The sequence below is a fragment of the Oncorhynchus keta genome, chromosome 27, assembly GCF_023373465.1.
Source record: "Oncorhynchus keta strain PuntledgeMale-10-30-2019 chromosome 27, Oket_V2, whole genome shotgun sequence".
In the NCBI taxonomy this organism is placed as follows: domain Eukaryota; kingdom Metazoa; phylum Chordata; class Actinopteri; order Salmoniformes; family Salmonidae; genus Oncorhynchus; species Oncorhynchus keta.
This window is the reverse complement of record NC_068447.1, coordinates 44,338,320-44,363,323: the sequence shown is the minus strand read 5'-3', so window position 1 is coordinate 44,363,323 and position 25,004 is coordinate 44,338,320. Positions and strand designations below refer to the sequence as shown.

At 44.1% G+C, this 25,004-nt stretch overlaps 2 protein-coding genes across 3 annotated transcripts; one reads left to right on the top strand and one right to left on the bottom strand.

The window, feature by feature from the left end:
* The first annotated feature begins 6 nt into the window (after window positions 1-6).
* On the top strand, window positions 7-13,186 carry inavaa (innate immunity activator a). Its single transcript, XM_035739378.2, has 10 exons — window positions 7-269; window positions 6,490-6,583; window positions 7,247-7,380; window positions 7,596-7,718; window positions 8,333-8,573; window positions 8,829-8,882; window positions 8,986-9,289; window positions 10,512-10,673; window positions 11,003-11,759; window positions 11,888-13,186. The coding sequence occupies exons 2-10, from the start codon at window positions 6,529-6,531 to the stop codon at window positions 11,981-11,983; spliced, it is 1,926 nt and encodes a 641-aa protein (XP_035595271.1). The 5' UTR covers window positions 7-269; window positions 6,490-6,528; the 3' UTR covers window positions 11,984-13,186.
* A 206-nt stretch (window positions 13,187-13,392) lies between these two features.
* si:ch211-163l21.11 (inositol 1,4,5-triphosphate receptor associated 1) lies at window positions 13,393-23,765 on the bottom strand. 2 transcript variants are annotated; one of them, XM_035738008.2, is made up of 14 exons: window positions 23,596-23,765; window positions 23,392-23,476; window positions 23,200-23,278; window positions 22,826-22,898; window positions 22,576-22,603; window positions 22,159-22,299; window positions 21,699-21,830; window positions 21,319-21,460; window positions 21,044-21,087; window positions 20,798-20,857; window positions 20,548-20,714; window positions 19,628-19,774; window positions 17,036-17,134; window positions 13,393-13,641 (listed from the first exon to the last, which is right to left on the bottom strand). In XM_035738008.2, exons 2-14 carry the CDS (start codon window positions 23,419-23,421, stop codon window positions 13,482-13,484), a joined length of 1,302 nt encoding a protein of 433 aa, XP_035593901.1. In that variant the 5' UTR covers window positions 23,422-23,476; window positions 23,596-23,765; the 3' UTR covers window positions 13,393-13,481. The 2 variants fall into 2 exon arrangements, with proteins under 2 accessions (XP_035593901.1, XP_035593902.1); XM_035738009.2 differs by lacking the exon at window positions 23,200-23,278.
* Between the last annotated feature and the right edge of the window lie 1,239 nt (window positions 23,766-25,004).

The window sequence follows — 25,004 nt, the reverse complement described above, 5'->3', positions numbered from 1 at the left end:
GTTAAGAAACGATACCACGTAAAATAAGAAGTCTGTCAAATTCACAACTCACAACAGTTGATCCACGTACACCTCATTTGCATTTGGGAAACTGAACCCGCAGCTGAAATGAGACAACCCTCTCTCTTTCCAGATAATGGTATGATCTGAGGACAGATGTCCCACCAGAGAACGGAACGCCGCCCCCCAATGCCCATCACACATCTGACTTGAGAAAGACTCGACATGCTGTGAAGTCCTCAGGATTGCTGGACCAACGCGTTTAGAAGGTAAAAACATTCGCATTTTATGAACGTATTGTTGTTATATGGGAAAATGAGAATACAGTTACAGTGACAGGGTATGAAACGATGTAGACGGGGATAAACTATGGGCCACTGATACACTGATACAAAGTATACAAAGTATAATTCGATGTTATATTGCATGTTATATTGCAGTTCTGAGTGACTGAGGAGGACTTTTTCAACTCTGAAAAGTGTGCTTTATTTCAGACATCAAACTTTTTTTTTTTTTTACTTTAGATGAATCACTCTCAGACATCCTGTTATTTTACGTGGTTATTATTTGTCTGATAAACTGTGAGTCGTGACAATTGCTAAACAAATGCTAAACGTTTTACTTCCCAGAATAAAAATTGCAATAGTCCTGGAATATTACTCAGCGAGAGTGTGTCGAGTCTAAACACACTAGTCATTTCAATGACACAATGATGAGTAGATCCTGCCACATGTTGAAGGCTATTTAACACAGGAAGAGGAGACACAAGTAGCTAATGTAATGGTCTCACATAACAAGCCTTTTGTCTGAAAAAGGTTTAATGGTGTCATTTTCATCCATTGCCACTACACAAGAATGTTGTCCATTTGAAATTGTTGACAAACAACTCCCACTGACCTGTAACACCTCAGTGTTAATTCTGCTTCAGCACTTGCAAAGTTGAATTGTTTACTTGTGACAAGCACATATGATTTGACAAAATTACCTGTAGGGTAAAGGAAAAGAACCTGAGATACTATGAAAGGGCGAAGAAGCTTAGTCAGCCAGTCACACATCCTGTTACCATCATTTACAGGGGTTGACCACTATTAACTCGTCTTGAGGCCCGGAGAGTCAAAGAAAGCCATATGTCTTGATCTTGGAGAACAATGGAGGATCTCTGCTTAGGTCTCTGTATTTATATTGTCTTTGGTCTGCAACAGAGGTGCTGTGTCTGGCTAGAATATGGCCTCCACCTCCAGGGACCAGGAAAGTATGTGTTGCTCATTACTGTAACTTTTATTATTGTCTCCATTGGAAAACTAAGCCTCTAATAATGATGACACCCTTCTGACACCTCCCGAGTGGCGCAGCGGTCTAAGGCACTGCATCTCAATGCAAGTGGCGTCACTACAGTCCCTGGTTCGGATGCAGGCTGTATCACATCCTGTCCTGATTGGGAGTCCCATAGGCCAGCGCACAATTGGCCCAGCGTCGTCCGGGTTTGGCCCGGGGTAGGCCGCCATTGTAAATAAGAATTTGTTCTTAACTATATATAGTATTGATGGGCATTGGATTGGAGTTTCATTTAGATCAATGATGATCAATAATCAGTCTGCTGATTCATTATCTCCATTCCCTCTGTATATATATACAGACAGAACAGAATGGATCTATTTTGCTGAATGGATGTTGGCTGTTGACCAGCCTCTGAAATCAGACATACTGTAAAGTCGTTTGGTTTCTTCCATAGTATCAGCATACCCTAGAGAATCTTAATTACAGGCTTCACATAGGCCTGGTTTAGTTTCAGTTGAACACACATGCGCACGTACACATACACACACATACACACACATACACACACAGGCATCCCTCACTGTTTCCTAGGGTAGCTAGCCCCCGTTGGTAATTCCAGCAGCCTAGACCCGACCACAGTGGTAATGCAATGGTGGTGGTGGGCTACATTCCAGGAGAATCCCAGAGGCACACACACACACACACACACACACACACACACACACACACACACACACACACACACACACACACACACACACACACACACACACACACACACACACACACACACACACACACACACACACACACTCTTCCAGAGGCTCATGGGATTGGATGGTGGATAACAGGGAAAGTCTGGGAGACAGACAGTGAATCCTCGCCATCATCCTGTCCTCCTATAAACAAACTGTTTCCCGTTAGATGCTTCATTTTCATGGTCCAGCGAGCAGAGGGGAATGAGGATGGGTGTAACCGTAAGCTACTATCCTGAGAAACTCCTTAGATAGCTGTCATCGTTTGCTGTGATCATCATCACAGGACTGGTGTAATTAGCTTGTTATGACAACAGCAATGAAGTCATGTGCTATAGGGTGGAGCATAAGGTAATGGCAATACTGCTACAGGAAATGCTGAGCTAATTGGCTATTCTTGACCCAATGGAGTGATTTGTTGATTTTCAAATTCACCCCTCCTCAGTCCTCACCCTATGTTTTCAACAATCATACTTGTATACAGTATGAAGACTATGGCAATATTTAAGGTCAATATGAGGATGTCAATGCCCTGGGAAAGGCTACCTACGTAAGAGTGATGTTAATTGACTACAGCTCAGGGTTCAGCACCATAGTTCCTTCCAAGCTCATCACTATGCGAAGGGCCCTGGGACTGGACACCTCCCTCTGCAACTGGATCTTGGACTTCCTGACGGGCCGCCCCCAGCGGGTGAGGGTAGGCGACAACACATCCGCCACGCTGGCCCTCAACACCATGGCCCCTCAGGGGTGTGTGCTTAGTCCCCTCCTGTACTCCCTGTACTCCCTGTTTACCCACGATTGCGTGGCCCGCACAATTCCCAACACAATCGTTAAGGTTGCAGACGACACGACAGCCTGATCACCAATGACGATGAAACAGCCTATAGGGAGGAGGACAGAAACTTGGCAGTGTGGTGCCAGGACAATAATATCTCCCTTAACGTGAGCAAGACAAAGGAGCTGATAGTGGACTACAGGAAATGGAGGTCAGAGCATGCCACATTCACATCGACAGGGCTGTAATAGAGCGGGTCGAGAGCTTCATGTTCCTCGGTGACCACATCACTAAAGACCTATCATGGTCCAGACATGCCAACACAGTAGTGAAGGGGGCACTACAATACCTATTCTCAACAGGAGGCTGAAAAGATTTGGCATGGGCCCTCAAATCCTCAAAACGTTATACAGCTGCACCCTCGAGAGCATATTGACTGCTCGGCATCCGATCGCAAAGAGGGTAGTGCGTATGGCCCAGTACATCACTGGGACCGAGCTCCTTGCAATCCAGCACCTCTATGCCAGGCGGTGTCATAGGAAGGCCCTAAATTGTCAAAGACCAACCACCCAAGTCATATACGGTTCTCTCTGCTACCGCAGGGCAAGTGGTACCAGAGCGCCAGGTCTGGGACCAAAAGGCTCCTGAACAGCCTCTATCCCCAAGCCATAAGACTGCTGAACAGTAAATCAAATGGCTACCCAGACTATTTACATTGACCCCTGTTTATTATCTATCCTGATTGCCACTTTTACCCCTACCTACATGTTGGGGTATTACCTTAATCACCTATACTACCTCGTGCCCCTGCACATTGACATGGTACCGGTACTCCTTGTATATAGCCTCATTATTGTTAATTTATTGTGTTACTATTTCCTATTTTTTATATTTAGCGCATTTTTATTAAAAACATTCTTACTTTTTAACTCTGCATTGTTGGGAAAGGGCTCTTAAGTAAAATTATTTTACGGGAAAGTCTACGCCTGTTGTATTCGGTGCATGTGACAAAAAAAAGAGTTCCGATGTTTTGCACTCTTTCCCCACCCTATGTTGTCAGTGCTCACATACAACGATTATATGGGAAATGTTGTATGTTTTGGCATAAGTTTACAACTTCTAGAAGGTCCTGAATGATGCTGTATCCCAACCCAACTCTTCCACCCACCCACTCAGTAGATATAGGCTCCAGGTAACCACAGACATTGTGAATGTCTTAGGAGAGTTATGGGGTGTAAGTGGGCAAAATACCACATTACCCTGCCTCTGCCTGCGTCTGATTAGCCAGTTCCTGTGTTCCTGTTGCCGTCTCAGTTTTATATTATTCATGTGGCTGCGTCAGGGAGTCTAAATTCCCTACCTCACTTCACCCACTCAGACTCAGACCTGTTCATTTCCTCTCTTTGAAAGGAGGTATTCTAGCCTGGAATCGAAAATCACATGCTCTGAATGTGCTCTGTTTCTGCTCATATCAGTTGACAGTCAAGGCTAGAGTTCCTCTTCCTTCCACTGTCTCACTGTAGGCCCCTATCTCAGCCACTGCTCTGTTCCTTTCCCCGCTCCTCCTGCTCTGTTGTCTCACTGTTGGGCCAAGCAAACCACCACTCCTCCTCGGCTGGAGCTGGATCCAGCCCATCCAGAGGTGTCAGCAGTTATTGAACCCACAGTAGATTATGCAGACTGGTGGCTGGATACAGGGGATGTGGAGCCTTTGTTTGCCTCTGTGTTTTCAGCCAACAGCGCTAGACTATAGCATGCTGTTCACTCATTGTGCTGCTCTGGCTTTCTCAAAGCTGCATCAGTCCACATGAGTTACTCTGCTGAATGGACAGAGGATGGGGCGATATAGGCCTACCCAGCCAGTGGGACTCAACACCATAACATCCTGGCAAGGGGTTTCTCATGATCCCTACAGGAACAGGCCTGATACCCATCTCTAAACATCACTGCTCTAGATAGGACCAGTGGATTACTTGGACTTGGTCACACACAGCGGGTAAGTCTACATGACCTGAATGTGAATAGAGACATGAGCTACATGAGCTCCTTCTGTCCGTTGACATACTGAAGTTGTGTTTTTAGACATAGATACAGAAGATGCATGTCAGCAGCCCCAATAGTTGCTCGGTCTGAAGGAAGTTATTTCCTGTGTTATAAACGTCTTCTGGTGTGTCCGAAATGGTATCCTATTCCCTAGATAGCGCATGACTTTTGACCAGTTATGGTCAAAGGATGTACACTATACAGGGAGTAGGGTGCCATCCTACACATACTTGTACTACTGACCTGTTACAAGGGATGGCAATGATATCTTATAATCTCGTTAGCTGCCATAAAGAAGTCCTTTGTGATCTGCTGCAATGTGGAGGAGAGGAAAGGTACAGCTACAACTGATGACAGACACGTGAATGAAAATAAAGTTATTCACCTAGAAACTAAATATAGATTTTTCTAGTCTTATCCTTAGTTGACTTCCTCAACTCCCCCCAACTCATGTCAGATGACATGAGAATCACGTCTGTCAATGAGTCAGCCTTCACTTACTCTCCTGCTATACAGATATAAGATCTCCATTTGAGGCAGTTTGCTACAGCAGGAAAATAATCCTGCAGTAACTGGAAATTATGTGGATTATAATTCATGGATATTTTTTGTTAGGGCAAGTCTGACATTTTAAAGTGAAAATTACAAACTTTAGAAGCTTTTTTAAACCTTGAATAGACGACAAGTTTTCATTTCCGGATGTGCAGGAAAATGATCAGAAACAAAAGAGTGATCCAATTAAGATCCTACATCTGTAGAACCCAAACATGATTTTCAACTTGCTATTCTGCCCCCTGTGCTGGGCTTTATAAGTCACTTTTAGACTCTTGGGTTAGCTTCATGGACGACCTACAGTATATAAAGTGGCAGATTATTGAATCGTCCATAAACATGAGTTGCACACATACACATTTTTTTATGTGTTCTACAGTGTGAGAATGTGTCAGTGAAATCAGAGATGTGCCAAATCATGAATCTCCAGTGGCTTTAAGTGAGCGGTCTGATGCTACAGAGACAGGCTAAGCATTGAGACATTCTTCCACTTCAAAAGCCCCTTGAGGGTTGTTTCTCTGGACACCGATTGAATGGAGAGCTGGTGTGTGTGCGTCTGTGTGTGTGAAACTTTGGGAGGGGGGAACAGGTGCAGTCCATGAGAGGGTTAATTTCCTTGCCTTGCAGCCATCTGCTTTCTTCCGGGTGCTTTTTGCGGGTCCGTTCCTTTAAACACCCTCTGACATACCTCACGGCGACACACAACACACACACACACCCTCCCGGAGAAGGGTGTTGTGACCGTCGCCATGGCACCCGGTTTTGGATTAACCCCTGGACCCCTCGCACATGTGCCGAGTCAAGCATGGAGGCTGCTGCCTATTGTAATAGGAGAACAGGGGAGAAGAGGATGGAAGCAGAGAGAAGAGGGAGATGGGGGTAGCACGAGTGGGGACTAAATCAGTGTTTAAAGAGCCATTTAGCATCAGGGGTGGCAACGGATGATTGTGCAATATTTTGTAATAGTTTTTAGGTGAAGCAATTTTTCACTTTCCTGAGTGATCTAAACATTGGATCTGTTTTTTTGTGTGAATAATGATGATTTATACAATCTGATGAAACTATTTAACTATTTTCCAACAGGTGTTGTTTTAACACTGTAAAGAAGACCTTCCAACAGCCATGATGGATAAAGAGGAGATCAGTGACACTGACAGTGGGATCATACTCAACTCTGGTAGGAGCTTAACACATCAACAATGCTGAACTTTAGGTCTAGGTGCAGATATAAACTTTATGGAAAGCACTGAACATGTTATTAATGCTGAGACCTAAATATTTAAGATGTTTTTACAATTGTATGTGCAAATATTGAACTTTAGAGATAAATTCAGGAGCTAGAAGTTTAGTGATAGTATAGTTTCCTAAGGACTTGAAGCGAGTCGACCATCTCTGTCGGCGCCATCTTGCATCTAGTAGGTTAGCTACATATGTAGGATCTTAATTTGAGCCAGTTTCCTACAGCATGAAAATAATCCTGCAGCAACAGGAAATGTGAATTATTATATGGATTATAATGCATTAACCATTTTTGAAGAGGTTGATACATTTTTCACAGGGTAAAATCAGTCTGAAATGTCAAAATGGAAATGACAAACTTTAGAAGCGTTTTTTAACCTCAAATAAGCTATAAATTGTACATTTCCTAAATTGCATAAAAATTATCCTGCAACCGAGTGATCAAATTAAGATCCTACATCTGTAGAAAAAACATTATAATTCATAATGATCGTTCATTTTGTGAGATAAGCTCCAAATGTGGCACCATGTGATGCCTATAATGGGGGCCTGTGCTCTGGTTTAAACGCCCCATTAACATCATCTCCTATGTGTGATGCAGGTCCCGACAGCCCCACGTCGCCGGTCAAGGACTTGACCACTCACACCCGGGCCATGAGGCTGAAGCATCAGGTTCTGGAGGAGAAACTTGAACTGTGTCTACTGGAAATCAAAAAACTCTGCATCAGAGAGGCTGTGAGTAGTCACACTGGAATTAGGGATCTAGTCAACACAGCGTCTTACCCATTAGAACAAAAGGACATCCTCAGAGTTTGAGGTGATATTTGGGAACGTGATCATGAGAATGTGATTCCAAATCACCTCTTCTACATTTAGAGTTGATGGTTAAGATATAAGAAGTGTGTGTTTACGAACAAATCGACTTGATTTGGGATTTGCTTTATTTACAGGAGCTGACAGGAAAACTGCCGCCAGACTACCCTTTACTGCCTGATGAAAAGCCCCCTCGCGTTCGCAGGAGAATAGGAGCGTCCTTCAAACTGGACGACAGACTCATACACCAGGATGGAGAGGTACAGTATAGGCTACTCAGTTTGGTTTGGTTTGGTTTCTTTTGAAATGCAGCCAGGTGTAGCAACATCTCTCAATGTCTTGCAAGGTTCAGTACGAAGTTCATGTATTGCAGTTTCCACTAAGTTTTTTGTAAAAAATGTAAATAATTGCTCTTCCTGCGCCTCCCGAGTGGCGCAGCCGTCTAAGGCACTGCATCGCAGTGCTAGAGGCGCCACTACAGACCCGGGTTTGATCCCAGGCTGTGTCACAACCGGACGTGATCGGGAGTCCCATAGGGCGGCGCACAATTGACCCAGCGTCGTCTGTGTTAGTGGAGGGTTTGGCCAGGGGGGCTTTACTTGACTCATCGCGCTCTAGCAACCCTTGTGGTGGGCCTCTGTCGTCTGCAGGGTGACCTCGTTCGGTCGTCAGTTGAACGGTGTTTCCTCTGACACATTGGTGCGGATGGCTTCCGGGTTAAGCGCGCAGGTGTTAAGAAATGCGGTTTGCCTCCCGAGACCATTGGGGAGTTGCAACGAGGAGACAAGATCGAAATTGGGGAGATAAAGGGGATTTTTTTTATCCTGTTATTTGGGTTCTTGACCTTGATCGAAGATAAAAACCCTCTCCCCAGGATTCAGAACTCCACGCCCTAGAAGCTGACCTGGCCTTGCAGCTCCAGATCGTTGAGGCAGCTCGTAGACTCTCAGTGGAGGATCATCTGTCTAAACCACAGAAGAAGAGCAGGCTGCAGCAGTACAAGAGGGAGGAGAAGAAAGTCAAGGATCTACAGGAAGCTGTGTTTCAGCACAGGATCAGGAAGGAGTGCTCCTCTCCACCAACTAACAAGAAGAATAACTCAGCCAAACACGGAGGTGAGTGCTGTGCATTTGCTACTTCTGCCCCCATCTGGACACATTGGGCTCTGCAATCTGCAGGCAGGTTAGGTGCCTTTCTCACTCAGTCCGATGGAGGTTGGATGGATTCTCTTTTTTTTAATACACAATTGTTTTGTTATTGAATCACATAAGCAGTACATTTCATAAGAATTACGCTACAATTTTGATAATTTGCCCAACCCCATCCCCCAATTGAATAAAGTCTTGAATAAATCCTCTTTCTGTCGCCAGATCTGTGCATTTCTGATGACAGCTCCCTGTCTGATGCAGTGGCCTTGGACGATGGTGAGTTATCAACTAACACGGTAGAAATGCCAATACAATTCAACACCTCCAAAGTGTCATCATGTCTGACTCTTACTATTATGTCTCCTCTGTCTATCCATAGACGTCGACTCTGGCCCTCTCTCTCCCTCAGCGTCTGTAGACCCTCTCCTGCAATCCTCTGTGGGCTCCCTGTCCCTCCAGTCCTCCTCCTCCCAGGGCAGTCTCCAACACTCCTCTGGCCAGAGCCTCGTCTCCAGCTGCAGTGTGGAGCAGACCCAGACCCAGAGCTTCAGTATGGGCTCCAACTGCAGTGTGGAGTACCCTGAACGCTCCCCCATCCAGAACTCCCCCTGGAGAGAGTCTAGCCTGGACCAGCCCTACCTAAGACCCAACAAACCCCTCTCTGCCTGCAGCAGCAGGTCCAGGTAAGAGTCCACGTCCTTTTTGGATTGAAACCCTGTGGACTAATAATCCAGCTAGCACAGTGGATCTGGGCCGATTCCGGCTGAGAGTCAGACTCGGCCGACGTCAAGTGGCCCGAGTTTGGGCCGCCTTTGGCAGTATTACTTATGGCTGGCATGCCGGGATTGAGCTCGGGCCGATTCCTGTGTGAGTTATCATCTGGCCCAAATGTATTACTTGGGGCTCGGGCCGATTGGGGCTACTCTCTGGCAGATGATGACACGAGCTGCTTTATATAATTAACACTTCATTATTTATTTTTCCATGTTTTCTCATTGTTTCTGTGATCAAAAAATAAAATGAACATTTAAATGACATTTTTTAAGAGTCCTATTTAAGTGGTATTTTAGTATTTTGATACTTTGTGCTGTAGCATCTTCTGTGGCGGGCCAGGCACCTGCACGCTGACACGGTCAACAGGTGTTATGGTGTTTCCTCTGACACGTTGGTGCGGCTGGCTTCCAGCTTAAGCATGCATTGTGTCAACAAGCAGTGCAGCTTGGTACGGGGCGGCAGGGTAGCCTAGTGGTTAGAGCGTTGGACTAGTAACCGGAAGGTTGCAAGTTCAAACCCCCGAGCTGACAAGGTACAAATCTGTCGTTCTGCCCCTGAACAGGCAGTTAACCCACTGTTCCTAGGCCGTCATTGTAAATAAGAATGTGTTCTTAACTGACTTGCCTCGTTAAATAAAGGTAAAATAAATATATTTAAAAAATAATAAAAAGTTGCAGTGAAGGGACTAGACAGTTGTAAAAAAACAAATGTGTGGATGTTTGTATGTTTGTGTGTTTAAAATGTATAATAGTTAAATGACTAAATTGGGACATTTTGTATACATTCATTTAAATTAGCATCAGGCCGCTTCTAGGAGGATTCTGGTAAGATGCCGGCAAAGTCGGATGAATTCCGGTAGACAGAAACGGCCCGATATAGTTCAACACCTGATTCCGGGCCGATTCAATCAGTTCCGACCCCCCGGAACTAGGACGCTTCTGGGCTGATTCCTCATTGCTAGCTGAGAAAGGTGGAGCAGCTGACTGTGCAGGCCCTACTTCACTGCTAAAATATTTATTCTGCTCAGAACCCCATAAAAAGTGATTTGCTTTTGACTACATGTACTTTTGAACTAGCAGTTGTTATACTCCTGCCCTGCCCCCATCTCTATCTCCTTCTTTTTCGGAGCAGCAGTCCAGTAGGGACCCCAGTGTTTCCTGCAGACAGTAGAGTCCTGCCCTCCCACTTCCCCTCCATTAAGAACCTGGCTCTGAGACATGGACAAACCCACTCCTCCAGCGCCCCCTCTACTCCAGAGCTGAACGTACGCAGACAGTACTCACAGTCCTTCAGGTAAACAACCAATGCTTCAGGACGTCAACACCATAACGCAGAATGTCATCACCAGCACACACAACGTCAACACCATAACACCGAATGTCAAAACCAATAGCAACATGACTGTGTTGATTAGCTTAATTGTGTCTTCTTATGTGTCTGTTGTTGTGGACTTTGGTTGTAGATTTGTCATAAGTAACATCAATTATATTCATAAAATACATGGACTAATACATGTAATAATGAAGTTGCTGTATTAATGCACGTTATAGGGAGAGAGACATACACAAATTGCATCACAGTTGTTAACTTTTTTTCTCCCATGTCTATTTTCCTCTTCTCAGACTTCCCAAAAGTAAGCCCGCTCATGACCTGAGTGAAGGACGTGGGCGTGCCAGGTTGCCACGCAGCCGGCCGGAGTTCCTGGTTCGGTCTCCACAGTACTCTCCCCAGCTCTTGTACCAGTCCAGCTCTGAGGACAGCAGCTCTGAACACTCTGTCCCCTCCTACACCAGCTCCCCCAGCCGGGACAATCACACAGACAGGGAGGGCCCCGCACCCACCGAGATCCCCAAGCTCTGCCCTCCTCCCTACGGCTTCCACTACGGAGCTAAAAGTCCCACCAGCCCTGTGTTCAATGGCTGCAACAGCCCCAGATTTTACAAGAACAACAACCAGCACCAGTCCTCTCCCAGCTTGAGAAGGAGATTGGCGGAGGAAGGCCACTGTTCCCCTCTTTCCCCGCAGGACCTGGACAGTCCCCTGGGGAGGGATCTCTACCTTTCCCCCTCCAAGGCCCCCCAGCCCCAGCACAGGCACTGGCAGCAGGAGAGACAGGGCCCCCCACCGTTATCCCCCAGGAGAGTTCTGAAGCTCCCACTCCCCTACACCCACCTCGTACGTACCCCGTCACTGAGGGAGTACCCCAAACACCTCGCCCGGGTGCAGCCCAGGGAGATGGTGTCAGAGGAGCTCAAATCCTGGCACCAGCGGAACCAGTTCCAAAATCAGCTCCAGAAGTCCCGCCCGGGTTCCCTGGAGCGGCAGGGGTCATTCAGAGTAAAGAGCCCCACGTCCCCTCGCCTCCCGCCCTACATGCAGGTGACAATGCCCTCTAACATCCACCAGCATAACACACATTGATCTAAGCATAACTAGCATCCCCCATTTATATAATAACACATATCGATATGGAACTAAAGGAACGTGAATGTGTTGTTGTGTTTCAGGGTCCCCACCAAAAGGTGATCCTCCAGAGGGCTGCAGATGGAACTCCAGTGCAGTGGTTTGTTGAAGAGGACTTAGAGATCGTTAGCCAGGTGTAACCACAGCCATATATACTGCATACGGTGCATTATTATATGTGTATATCTATACAGTATATGTCTCTGGCTGTAACCAGGGGGAGTCGCCCTACTGCAGTATGCTATGCTACACACGAGGAGCGAAGGACCCTCTAAACTATTGAGTATGTCTGTATTTATTGAATCAATGGACTCTGTGAGATTATACTGTATGTCCCTGATGAGGGACAACTGTCCTTGACAAAATGCAGAAGACGACCTTGGCTCCATGGATAGTTGGGTACCATAATAAGCACCTAGCTCTACCACTTGTGACGTATGTATTTTATTTAATCTTTATGTAAAGAAAGTTTGTCATTTCTATGTAAGGAGCTTTGCCAGTTTATTTATTTTATTTTGAAAAGAAAGTTGATATTGTGAGTCAATTTGATTATTTTCTACAGGTTAAATATGCTAAGTTTTTGTAACAAGTTTCATAGATTTTTAACTGGCTATAACATTTCAAGATTACTGCTTACTGTAGAATCTCTTTGTGTGTGGTACACATATTTGCACAACAAGGTTCACCTAGGTTCCAAATTAAATTACGGCCTTCCTAATATAATCATTTATTTCTTAAATAAAATGTCTAGACTGTTTTCTTTCTCTATCTTTCTCTAACTGCCAAATCAGTTCTGTTATACTCACAGACATTATTTTAACAGTTTTAGAAACTTTAGAGTGTTTTGTATCCAATACTATCATGCATATCTGAGTAACAGGAAGTTTTCCTCAAGCAGTATAGGCACAATATACAGGTAACTTCCCAAAATAAAGGAAACACCAACATAGTGTCTTAATAGGATGTTGGGCCACCACGAGCCGCTAGAACAGCTTCAATGCGTCTTGGCATAGATTTTTGGGGGGCAGTTTCCTGTAACTCTCACTAGAATTTTATTACATAATTTTTCATATTATTTTTGAAAATAGTGTTAGAAAATGCTAGAAAGTTGCTGTTTCTCCTTAAGCTGTAGTGCACTAACAATAACACGAAATAAGCTGAATGTTAACCTGTTAAACTATTCATTTATATTAATCTAAGAGGCCTTTGTTTCTAAGTGGTTGGTTTGAAGCATGATTGTGTTGGATGTTTTCACTGCATTGCGGTTTTGTTGTGGTACTAACCAGTTGATTATATCAGTTTTGATATTGTTTGTATATTTATAATAAAAAGGCTTTATATTACTGATTCTCAAAGTGCAATTTCTTTTTAGAGAGATTCATTTGGAGAGGCATTTGTTTCTAGTCAATATAAAATATCACAATAACAATATCATTAACATATTTTAAAACTCACCATGTGAAAGTTTGCACACAAAAAAGACAACACAGTGACATTGTCATACTTAAACGGATTAATCACAGAATTGAGACGTGATTCTTTCAGGAATGTTTATTGGGTGAAGCTGTTCAATGACCAATCAGAAGCCAGGTCAGAACCAGGAAGTGCTTTGTCTGTCTCCTTCAGGAAGTGTTTGTGTTAAATCTCATCAGCTCTCAGCAGACGTTCAGGACCGAGCCAGAAAAGGATGATCAGTAGTATCACACAGCAGAGCACTACCAGATACACACTGAGGACAACCCAGCGGCAGTGCCACATCCAGGGGGCCAGGGGGCGCCCTCTGCACATAGGGCCACACCTAAAAAGAGAAGCTGGGTGTCACTGTCATGGCAATAAGGTATGGAAGAATAAATGTTGAATTGCAATATACTTCCATAGTAGTTACATCAGAGAAAGTCAAAGTATAGCCCCCCCACACATTGACTTACAATGCTACTTAATATAATGTTTACATACCCTACATTACTCATCTCATATATATGTACATACTGTACTCTATCATCTACTGCATCTTTATGTAATACATGTATCACTAGCCACTTTAAACTATGCCACTTTGTTTACATACTCTATATTACACACTGCTTTTAATCAGGGCAAGGTGCCTGGTAACATGACCGAATACAAACAGTGCAGCTATTCCCTCCGCAAGGCTATTAAACAAGCTAAGCGTCAGTACAGAGACAAAGTAGAATCTCAATTCAACGGCTCAGACACAAGAGGCATGTGGCAGGGTCTACAGTCAATCACGGACTACAAGAAGAAACCCAGCCCAGTCACGGACCAGGATGTCTTGCTCCCAGGCAGACTAAATAACTGTTTTGCCCGCTTTGAGGACAATACAGTGCCACTGACACGGCCTGCAACGAAAACATGCGGTCTCTCCTTCACTGCAGCCGAGGTGAGTAAGACATTTAAACGTGTTAACCCTCGCAAGGCTGCAGGCCCAGACGGCATCCCCAGCCGCGCCCTCAGAGCATGCGCAGACCAGCTGGCCGGTGTGTTTACGGACATATTCAATCAATCCCTATACCAGTCTGCTGTTCCCACATGCTTCAAGAGGGCCACCATTGTTCCTGTTCCCAAGAAAGCTAAGGTAACTGAGCTAAACGACTACCGCCCCGTAGCACTCACTTCCGTCATCATGAAGTGCTTTGAGAGACTAGTCAAGGACCATATCACCTCCACCCTACCTGACACCCTAGACCCACTCCAATTTGCTTACCGCCCAAATAGGTCCACAGACGATGCAATCTCAACCACACTGCACACTGCCCTAACCCACCTGGACAAGAGGAATACCTATGTGAGAATGCTGTTCATCGACTACAGCTCGGCATTCAACACCATAGTACCCTCCAAGCTCGTCATCAAGCTCGAGACCCTGGGTCTCGACCCCGCCCTGTGCAACTGGGTACTGGACTTCCTGACGGGCCGCCCCCAGGTGGTGAGGGTAGGCAACAACATCTCCTCCCCGCTGATCCTCAACACGGGGGCCCCACAAGGGTGCGTTCTGAGCCCTCTCCTGTACTCCCTGTTCACCCACGACTGCGTGGCCACGCACGCCTCCAACTCAATCATCAAGTTTGCGGACGACACAACAGTGGTAGGCTTGATTACCAACAACGACGAGACGGCCTACAGGGAGGAGGTGAGGGCCCTCGGAGTGTGGTGTCAGGAAAATAACCTCACACTCAACGTCAACAAAACTAAGGAGATGATTGTGGACTTCAGGAAACAGCAGAGGGAACACCCCCCTATCCACATCGATGGAACAGTAGTGGAGAGGGTAGCAAGTTTTAAGTTCCTCGGCATACACATCACAGACAAACTGAATTGGTCCACTCACACTGACAGCGTCGTGAAGAAGGCGCAGCAGCGCCTCTTCAACCTCAGGAGGCTGAAGAAATTCGACTTGTCACCAAAAGCACTCACAAACTTCTACAGATGCACAATCGAGAGCATCCTGGCGGGCTGTATCACCGCCTGGTACGGCAACTGCTCCGCCCTCAACCGTAAGGCTCTCCAGAGGGTAGTGAGGTCTGCACAACGCATCACCGGGGGCAAACTACCTGCCCTCCAGGACACCTACGCCACCCGATGTTACAGGAAGGCCATAAAGATCATCAAGGACATCAACCACCCGAGCCACTGCCTGTTCACCCCGCTATCATCCAGAAGGCGAGGTCAGTACAGGTGCATCAAAGCTGGGACCGAGAGACTGAAAAACAGCTTCTATCTCAAGGCCATCAGACTGTTAAACAGCCACCACTAACATTGAGTGGCTGCTGCCAACACACTGTCATTGACACTGACCCAACTCCAGCCACTTTAATAATGGGAATTGATGGGAAATGATGTAAATATATCACTAGCCACTTTAAACAATGCTACCTTATATAATGTTACTTACCCTACATTATTCATCTCATATGCATATGTATATACTGTACTCTATATCATCGATCCTTATGTAATACATCCTTATGTAATACATGTAATACATGTATCACTAGCCACTTTAACTATGCCACTTTGTTTACTTTGTCTACATACTCATCTCATATGTATATACTGTACTCGATACCATCTACTGTATGCTGCCCCGTACCATCACTCATTCATATATCCTTATGTACATATTCTTTATCCCCTTACACTGTGTATAAGACAGTAGTTTTGGAATTGTTAGTTAGATTACTTGTTGGTTATCACTGCATTGTCGGAACTAGAAGAACAAGCATTTCGCTACACTCGCATTAACATCTGCTAACCATGTGTATGTGACAAATACATTTGATTTGATTTGTACCGGTACCCCCTGTATATAGCCTCGCCATTGTTATTTTACTGCTGCACTTAAATTTTTAAATAATGTTTTACTTATCTATTTTTTACTTTGTCTTAAAACTGCATTGATGGTTAATAGGGATCCCTTAACGCTCGAATCCCATTAGATTTGACAACATCCAGTGAAATTGCAGAGCACCAAATTCAAACTACAGGACAGCGCCCCGCATACAAAAACATGAAAACCATTTTTCAACCAGGCTAATTTGACACGAAAGTCAGAAATAGTGGTATAATAAATGCCTTACCTTTGAAGATCTTCATCTTTTTGCAATCACAAATGCCTCAGTGACACAATGAATGGTCGTTTTGTTTGATAAATTCCTTCTTTATATCCCAAAAATGTCAATTTATTTGGCACATTTGTTTCAGAGTGACACATGGAAAGAATAGGACTATTTCTTCATTTCTCAAAAGAAAAACATCGAACATTTCTAAAGACTGTTGACATCTAGTGGAAGCCATATGAACTGCAATCTGGGCCCTAATAAATCAGGTTTCCCATAGAAAAGCATTGGAAAACACAATGACCTCAACAACAAAAAAGTCCTTGGATGGATTGTGCTGGGGGTTTCACCTGCCAAATCAGTTCTGTTATACTCACAGACATTATTTTAACAGTTTTAGAAACTTTAGAGTGTTTTGTATCTAATACTATCACGCATATGCATATCCTAGCTTCTGGGCCTGAGTAACAGGCATCTGGACGTGAAAATACTGCCCCCTATCCCGAAGAAGTTTTTAAGGGCTTGTAAGTAAGTATATCACTGTAAGGTCTACTACACCTGTTGTATTCGGGCGCACGTGACAAATACAATTTGATTTGATTATAAGTGACTTACGTTCCGGTGATGCATTGGTCGGTGTGTGTCATTGTCTTCTCTCTGTTCCCTTTCCTCCTCTCCGTCCTCTCCAGCGCAGCCTTGCCTTTATGTCTGCACCTTATTAGAGTATCCAAAGGTGAACTTTCACAGACACACATGCCATGTTAGAATACAACAACAAAGGCCCTTGTTTAGCCAATTCCTTGTTGTGTTATTGTGCCATTGTCGTGTTATTATTGTACCTCTGAACATGTGTATAACAGGGTCTAACTGTTGATGTGTTAAAATGCTGTCCCTCTCAGGGCCAGGTGTAGGCAATTGTCAATTAATGGCAGGGCTGCCATGCCCAGTTATAAAAGCTGTGCTTTACCTTTTGTTTTGAGGGATCCCTTCATGATTGTACTGGCCGGTGTGCCTTGGGAGGACAGGGGCAGTGGCTGTGGTGTAATCTAAATTCTACTGTGACCCAAATTGTAACCGTCTATGGCAAGGTGTGCCCCTCTTCGCTGGTAGCTGTTCTCCTCCCTTGGCACGCCTTCCTCGATATTGGTTTGGTTTTATTTATTTTATTTATTTATTGTGTGTTGGCCAGATGATTGGAACGTTATCAGAATATTCGGAATATCGGAATATTATGAGATTTCAACGTGATTATTGAATAATCAGACAATGATTGTTGCAATAACTAAACTCAGTAAAAAAGGAAACGTCCTCTCACTGTCAACTGCGTTTATTTTCAGCAAACTTAACGTGTAAATATTTGTATGAACATAACAAGATTCAACAAATGAGACATAAACTGAACAAGTTCTACAGACATGTGACTAACCCATGGCATCTTTCTTTTGGCGTTTTTCAGAGTCAGTAGAAAGGCCTCTACTAAAGAGGCCTGTCCTAAGTTGTCATAACTGTGACCTTAATTGCCTACCGTCTGTAAGCTGTTAGTGTCTTAACGACCGTTCCACAGGTGCATGTTCATTAATTGTTTATGGTTCATTGAACAAGCATGGGAAACAGTGTTTAAACCCTTTACAATGAAGATCTGTGAAGTTATTTGGATTTTTACGAATTATCTTTGAAAGACAGGGTCCTGGAAAAGGGACGTTTCTTGTTTTGCTGAGTTTATGATTTATTTGTCAGCAGACACTGTGCTGAGCGCTAGGCCCTGAAGATATTGTCCAAATCTAACACCTTGATCACACTTAGTGTCATTGGGCAAAATGTGATGCAGCATCATCTGGATGTATGTGCAACAAAAGTTCAACATTCACATTCTGCTACCATTTCTGTCAAGCCGTCTATGCATACAGTTTGACTCATGAATGTACTTCTGGTGAACCAAATGCAATGACGCTGTCGGTGTGATTGAGGCCTAAGCTTTTTACGAGTCCTATTGGGAAACAAAATCTAGTTTTGCTCCACTCACTGACGCAAAGAACCGGTGTTTTATGCAACAATTTGAAAGACTTTACTGAGTTACAGTTCATATTAGTCAAAAAGTCAATCGAAATAAATTAATTAAGCCCTAATCTATGGATATCACATGACTGGGATATGCATCTGTTAGTCACAGAAACCTTTCTTTTTTTTTTTTAAAGGTAGGGGCATGGATCGAAAAACCAGTCAGTATCTTCGACTCATCTCCTTTGCATAGAGTAGATCAGGCTGTTGATTGGGATCTGTGGAATGTTGTCCCGCTCCTCTTCAACGGCTGTGCAAAGTTGCTGAATATTGGCGGTAACTGGAACAGGCTGTCGTGCACATCTATCCAGAACATCCTAAACATGCTCAATTGCTGAAATTTCTGGTGAGTATGGAAGAACATGATATGGAAGAACTGGGACATGTTCAGCTTCCAGGAATCGTGTTCAGATCCTTGCGACATGGGGCCGTGTATTTATCATGCTGAAACATAAGGTGATGGTGGCAGATGAATGGCATGGCAATGGGCCACACGATCTCATTACTGTATCTCTGTTCATTCAAATTGCCATCGTGTTCGTTGTCCGTAGTTTATGCCTGCCCATACCATAGCCCCACTGCCACCATGGGGCACTCTGTTCACAAGGTTGATATCAGCAAACTGATCGGCCACACGGCACCATACACGTGGTCTTAGGTTGTGAGGCCAGTTGGACGTACTGCCAAATTCTCCAAAATGATGTTGGAGGTGGCTTAAGGTAGAGAAATTAACATTCAATTCACGAGCAACGGCTCTGATGGACATTCCTGCAGTCAGCTTGCCAGTTGCACGCTCCCTCAAAACGTGTGTATTGTGTTGTGTGACAAAACTGCACATTCGAGAGTCGCCTTTGTTTAATGATCATGCTGTTTAATCATATAAAGCTTCTTGATATGCCACATCTGTCAGGTGTATGGATTATCTTGGCAAAGAAGAAATGCTCACTAACAGGGATGTAAACAAGTTTGGGCACAACAATTGTGCGTATGGAACATTTCTGGGATCTTTTAACATGGGTCCAATACTTTACATGTTGCGTTTGTATTTTTGTTCAGTATAATTTAGTCCTGAGGACTTCCCCTTGCATATAAATAAGGTGTAGAATTGGCTACAGGAAATGTTATTTATGTGTAAATTCTATACTGTACCTCGTGTTTTTCTTGGTGTCCACTTCGTTTGGCTTGTGTGTGAGAGTGGGACAGGGTGCTGTATAGACTGGAGTGGGGTCTGGTTCTGGTGGTGACTGAACATCAGCAGCGACTGCTTGTTTGTTATCATCAGGGGCTTCATGTGGTCTTGAATCAGCAAAAAAGTTTTGGTTGGTGGCAGGGTTAGGGTCAATTCCAATTTAATTTGAAATTTCAATTCAATTCTTGAATTCACTCATGAAGTGGAGAATTTGTTAAATTCAATTTGAATTTCAACAATCTTCATGTCATGGAATTAGAATTGTAAAACATTTCATCTTTGGAATTGAATTGGAATTGAGTATTTCTACATATCCCAGGTAATTGAATTAATGCATCAAACATTGACTATAGTATTTGTTTTAAATCATTTCAACTTGTATTTCTATATTTCATTTCCGGTATAGCTAAGCTGTCTGAACAATGACTTGATCAGCCTGAAAGCCTGACGGAATTACATTTGAATTTGTGGAATTGTTGGGGATAATATTGAATTCTTGGATTTGACCTAACATTGGGATTGAATGGAATTGAATTCTCTGAATTCAAAGACTGACTTGGAATTTTAATGAAATGAAATGAAAATTACAGCGAGAAAATTGAAGTAAATTCTAATTTCCTTTAACCCTTGCATGTAGATAATGTATATTCCTATGTAGCACACGGGGATGTGTGAAATGTACTCCTCAGCCTGAAGTGTCCCGCTTGGGTCACCTCATTACTAGCTTTTGAGGTGGCTCGATCAGGCTAATATGCTTGAGGGAGGACGTTCATGTGTGTTTGTGAGGCAGAGGTCCCGAGTTTGCGCCAGGAATGGGCCGAATCGGGAGGAAGTGGTACTCGCTAAGCAAGCAGCGTGAAGTCCTTTACACCCACATTACCTGCCATCCAGTAAGGGAACATCCATCTCTTCTGTGTTGACCATGACTGAAGGGTTGGACTCTGTGATGAAGTCCATTGATGGAGATGGGGTTGAGAGGGACTTCTTGCCTATCCCATGATCTAATGAGAATGACTTCCGCAGCCCTCTTTCCAATTTTCTCTTTTCCTGGGGCAAAAGAATAGGCAGATAGTTGGTGTGCGTGGGTGCAGTGCATGCCTTTGGAGAGGAAGGACTTGAACTGCGCAGACCTGGGCTTGTTTGTTGATCACTGCTATGCTGACCCTTCGACGACTTGCACCAATGTGCAACTAGAAGAACGAGAGGAAGGAAGAGAGACAGGAAAGGTTAAAACAAGATAAAAACAATTATGACACAATGTTATACATAGTGAATCTATTTTTATTTGATTTTTATTTGACCTTTATTTAACTAGGCAAGTGAGTTAAGAACAAATTCTTAATATCCTCTGAATGAAGACAGGGAAGTGCTCCTACCTGCTGAGAGGTTTTATTGTCCTTCTGCCTGAACTCTCCTTCATCTGCAGCGAGAGATACACCAGTCAGATAACAGCATCTGTGCCTATCACATACCAAGCCATATTCAGGTAGACCGTTGATGGTTCAGTGAACCATGCTTACGTGATAAGTAACCTCATCGACAACCTAGACCTGAAATCTAAGTCTAGGCTTTAGCACAGCGGGCTACCACAGTCTTGTGGCGTGCGAGACATCAGAGTTTGAACCCAGACAGTTACACTGGTGGTACTTACCGCTAGGGTCGCTGTAGTTCCTACAGAGGATTTTCCTGTTGAGTTTCCTGGTCTCGTCCAGCTCTGTGTCTCTCTCATTACGCCTCTTCAGGTTGTCAACGTGGCTCACCATCAGCTCCACCGCTCGACTCACACGAGCCTCCTACCATACAGAGTACAGCTACATTGAGTATGTGTAGGCAGAGTATATAAACATGTACTGAACCACAAAGAATAGCAGCTTCATTCTACTCAAGTCTCAAAGTATCAGTGACGAGTGTGATGATTGTGTCCTTTCCCTTTGATTCAGTCATTGGGGTATAATGTGTGGCTGATCCAATCCATAATCAAAGTCTTGAGCTAGATAGACTGTACAGTAATGTCTGTGTGAGAGAGACTACCTGATGTACAGCTCCCAACACCTCTGCTGTGTTGGAGATTCTCTCCACTGTTCCTCCCAGTATATCCAGACACAGCTCTAGTCTCTGGAGGATCTTACTGCGTATACTGTCCAGACACAGAGCCTTTAGAGTCTGACAACACAGTGAGACAAGTCAAAATTCTGTTACAAACACCCTCATATACAATACACACATTGTATGCTGTAGGCCTTACACCCCCAATAAAAAAGTTGGTCTCAATGTCAGGGACACAGTGCTGCTGACGCTTGTCATAATATTCATTAGAAAAAATAAGACACTAACTCATAGGTACTAACTCACACTCACTCTGGCTCAAACATAATTTATTATGATTGACGGTCTCAGAGATTGGTGAGTGGAACAGGCTAGAGGGGAAACGTCCATTACTTCTCTTTCGTCATTGCAGTGACCCCATCCATCCACCCTCCTCCTCCAATACCTCCAGTGTCTCCCGGCCTCTCATCAGCTCCAGCTGGATGTTCTCCTCAGCCAGGTTCCTAGCATGCTCCTCTGCCTGCAGCCTCTGCTTCAGGGTGTACTGGTCACTACGAAAGGCCAGCGCAATCTGGGAGAACGCATTCTGGATAGAATAGAATGGAATAGAAGGGAATAGAAGATAATATAGTAGAATACAATACAATACAGTAGAATACTAAATAATCAAATAAATTAGAATAGAATTGTATAGATCCTTAATGGGAAACAAAGGTGTTACAGGCTTACCATACAACATCATAAGGGGGGACTGGGGTTGGGGGAATCCGATAGTACGCACAATACCCACACAAGGTGTATCCCTATGATTGCAATGCATCATAACATCATGTTAATGAGAACTACTGACGGATTACCTTACCTCCACTTGTTCCTCTGACATCTTAGCACTGTGATAGAGGGAGGGAGGGACAGACAGGGACAGACAGATGGAGAGGGAGAGAGAGACACAATGAAACGGCTCAAGACAACCAAACACATTACCAAACACGTATCTGGGGCAATTGCAGGACTTTAACAACACGTCTGGATTAGGGATGAGACGATCTGTTCTTGATCCTTACCAATATAGTGATGGTTATCGTCAGTCACACTGACGGATAAAACCTCACCTGGTGAAGCCTACGCGATCTATAATACACAGGTCATTCCATGGCGTAACCGGCTGCTGCTCTTCAATGGACTCTATGAATGAAAGACATCAACGTGTCAAGTTATTCTTCCTAACTGGCCTCTGTATGAAAGACACCAACATGCCAAGTTATTCTCAGATCAGAGCCTTGCGCTTCACAGTGATACAACATTAGGATGGTCCCCAATAGATCTGTTGATGCTCAAACTATCGTTCATATCACGTCACTATTTTTACAAAAACACTTGTTTCCATCCTTTTTTACGAAAAGTATTCTTTGATAATTGCACACACGATATCCGCCCAACAACAACAATGACATAATGCTAGAGAGGGCACACTAAGGTACTATACCGTCCTCACTGTCCTCACTGTCTAGCACGATTAGCATCTTGGTCGGCTGGTCACTTTGTTTAGGTGTCCCCTCATCAGGCTGGAAGAATAGAAACCCTGACTCACTTGGACATTATGAGCCCACTGTGTTAGGTACAGTCTGAATCATTAGCAGAGGGTTTGTATAGCCAGAAGAGAGATGCTCTGACTCACCTGAGGGTGCATAGCATGGATCGGCACCATAGCAGCAGAACGATGCTACTGGAGAATGGGGACCAAAGACAGCTGTTCCCTGTCCCTTGGACCAAAGCCAAAGTAAGAAAGTAGAATACATGTCAAATAATCAAGAAGGCAAGAACAAGACTGCATATCTGCATATCACTCCGAGAGAAAAAAAAAGAGAGTAGAATTCCTTACCATCTGTCTTACTCCATTGATCTCTTCACTCGCTCTGTCAGTCTCAGAGGACTACACTCAGGACGTCAGTAATCCTATTATGAGATCCTCAGTCAGGGAAGTAGACCAGGATAAGTACAGTACCTATTAGGTGCTACCTAAACCAGCTCTGTGTGTGTGTGTGTGTGTGTGTGTGTGTGTGTGTGTGTGTGTGTGTGTGTGTGTGTGTGTGTGTGTGTGTGTGTGTGTGTGTGTGTGTGTGTGTGTGTGTGTGTGTGTGTGTGTCAGCTCACACAATCACTGCTTAGGCGTGTGTGCGTTGTTACGTAAAAACAAACAATCAGGGCTGTCAGCTGGGGAGCTGCAGGAGAGCAAGCAATGAGTGTGGGCATTGCAGCCTGGTCTCATAGACTAACATAGTAAACATAGTAACATAATAACATAGTAAATGTAAATCCAAGACACTCAAATGAGTATGATATGTTGTTGGGCAGACAGGCTTCGCTTTTTGGCTCCACTTCCGATTATGCACATCACACTGGCAACTCTCTTGCTTACCCGTAGCTAACCAGTCACCACCAGCCTTCTAGTTAGTTACATTTTGTCTGGTTAAGAAACACAAGTTGCTTTATGAAATTAAAAACAATAGCAGCATTGAGTTCAATGATAAAACAACGGTCAAGCTATGTTTTTCTCTACCTTGAGTATAGAAAAGTAGGCGGTCCTTGAATTTGTAGTCTCACTCAACCCTTCCACTTTCCCCACTGCATTTTATATCCAGGTTCTGTAGCAAAACGGATAGAGAGATTACCGTTCAAAAGATATGGCCCATAATACAGGCGCTATGTTTTTTTCTTTCTATCCTGCGTTGGAAGGCTATAGCTAACAACCTGGGGAGCGTTCAGTTGGATGCAATGTCTTGGAACGTTCAGATAGATATATGCTATGTAAAACAAACATGCCTCTCTGACATGTAGAGTAAGGAATAACGTTGGCTCCATTCATGGAATTTCTATATGCAACATTCGAGAACGTTTTTGCAACGAACGGGACCTTTTTAACATTACCATTTGTCGGCACAGAAAGAAAGGAAAATGGATACCAAACTATTTATTGACTAAATTCCTCTTGCCACTACAATATATCCGACTGTGTAAATAACTTTATTTTGAGTTAATGTGGACGCAGTGACTGAGACATGGACCAGGACTCGAGCACTTCTGCCATAGGTACTTGTGACTCGACCATTGGTGACTCGGACACGAGCACAGGGGACTCAAGGTTTAGTGACTGACACCTCTCCCTCTCTCTTTGTGCAAAGGTGTCATAAAGGCAAAGTATGGCTACTTTGAAGAATCTCAAATATAAAATAGATTTAGCTTGTTTAACACTTATTTGGGTTACTACATGATTCCATGTGTAATTTCATA

Coding starts and splice junctions, on each gene's coding strand:
- inavaa (XM_035739378.2), top strand. CDS start 6,529: ATGATGGATAAAGAGGAGATCAGTGACACTGACAGTGGGATCATACTC. Junction 6,584..7,246: donor TGGGATCATACTCAACTCTG/GTAGGAGCTTAA, acceptor TGTGTGATGCAG/GTCCCGACAGCCCCACGTCG. Junction 9,290..10,511: donor GCCTGCAGCAGCAGGTCCAG/GTAAGAGTCCAC, acceptor TTTTCGGAGCAG/CAGTCCAGTAGGGACCCCAG.
- si:ch211-163l21.11 (XM_035738008.2), bottom strand. CDS start 23,421: ATGGTGCCGATCCATGCTATGCACCCTCAG. Junction 21,461..21,698: donor TGTTGGGAGCTGTACATCAG/GTAGTCTCTCTC, acceptor TCTGTATGGTAG/GAGGCTCGTGTGAGTCGAGC. Junction 19,775..20,547: donor GTTCCCTTACTGGATGGCAG/GTAATGTGGGTG, acceptor TGCTGATTCAAG/ACCACATGAAGCCCCTGATG.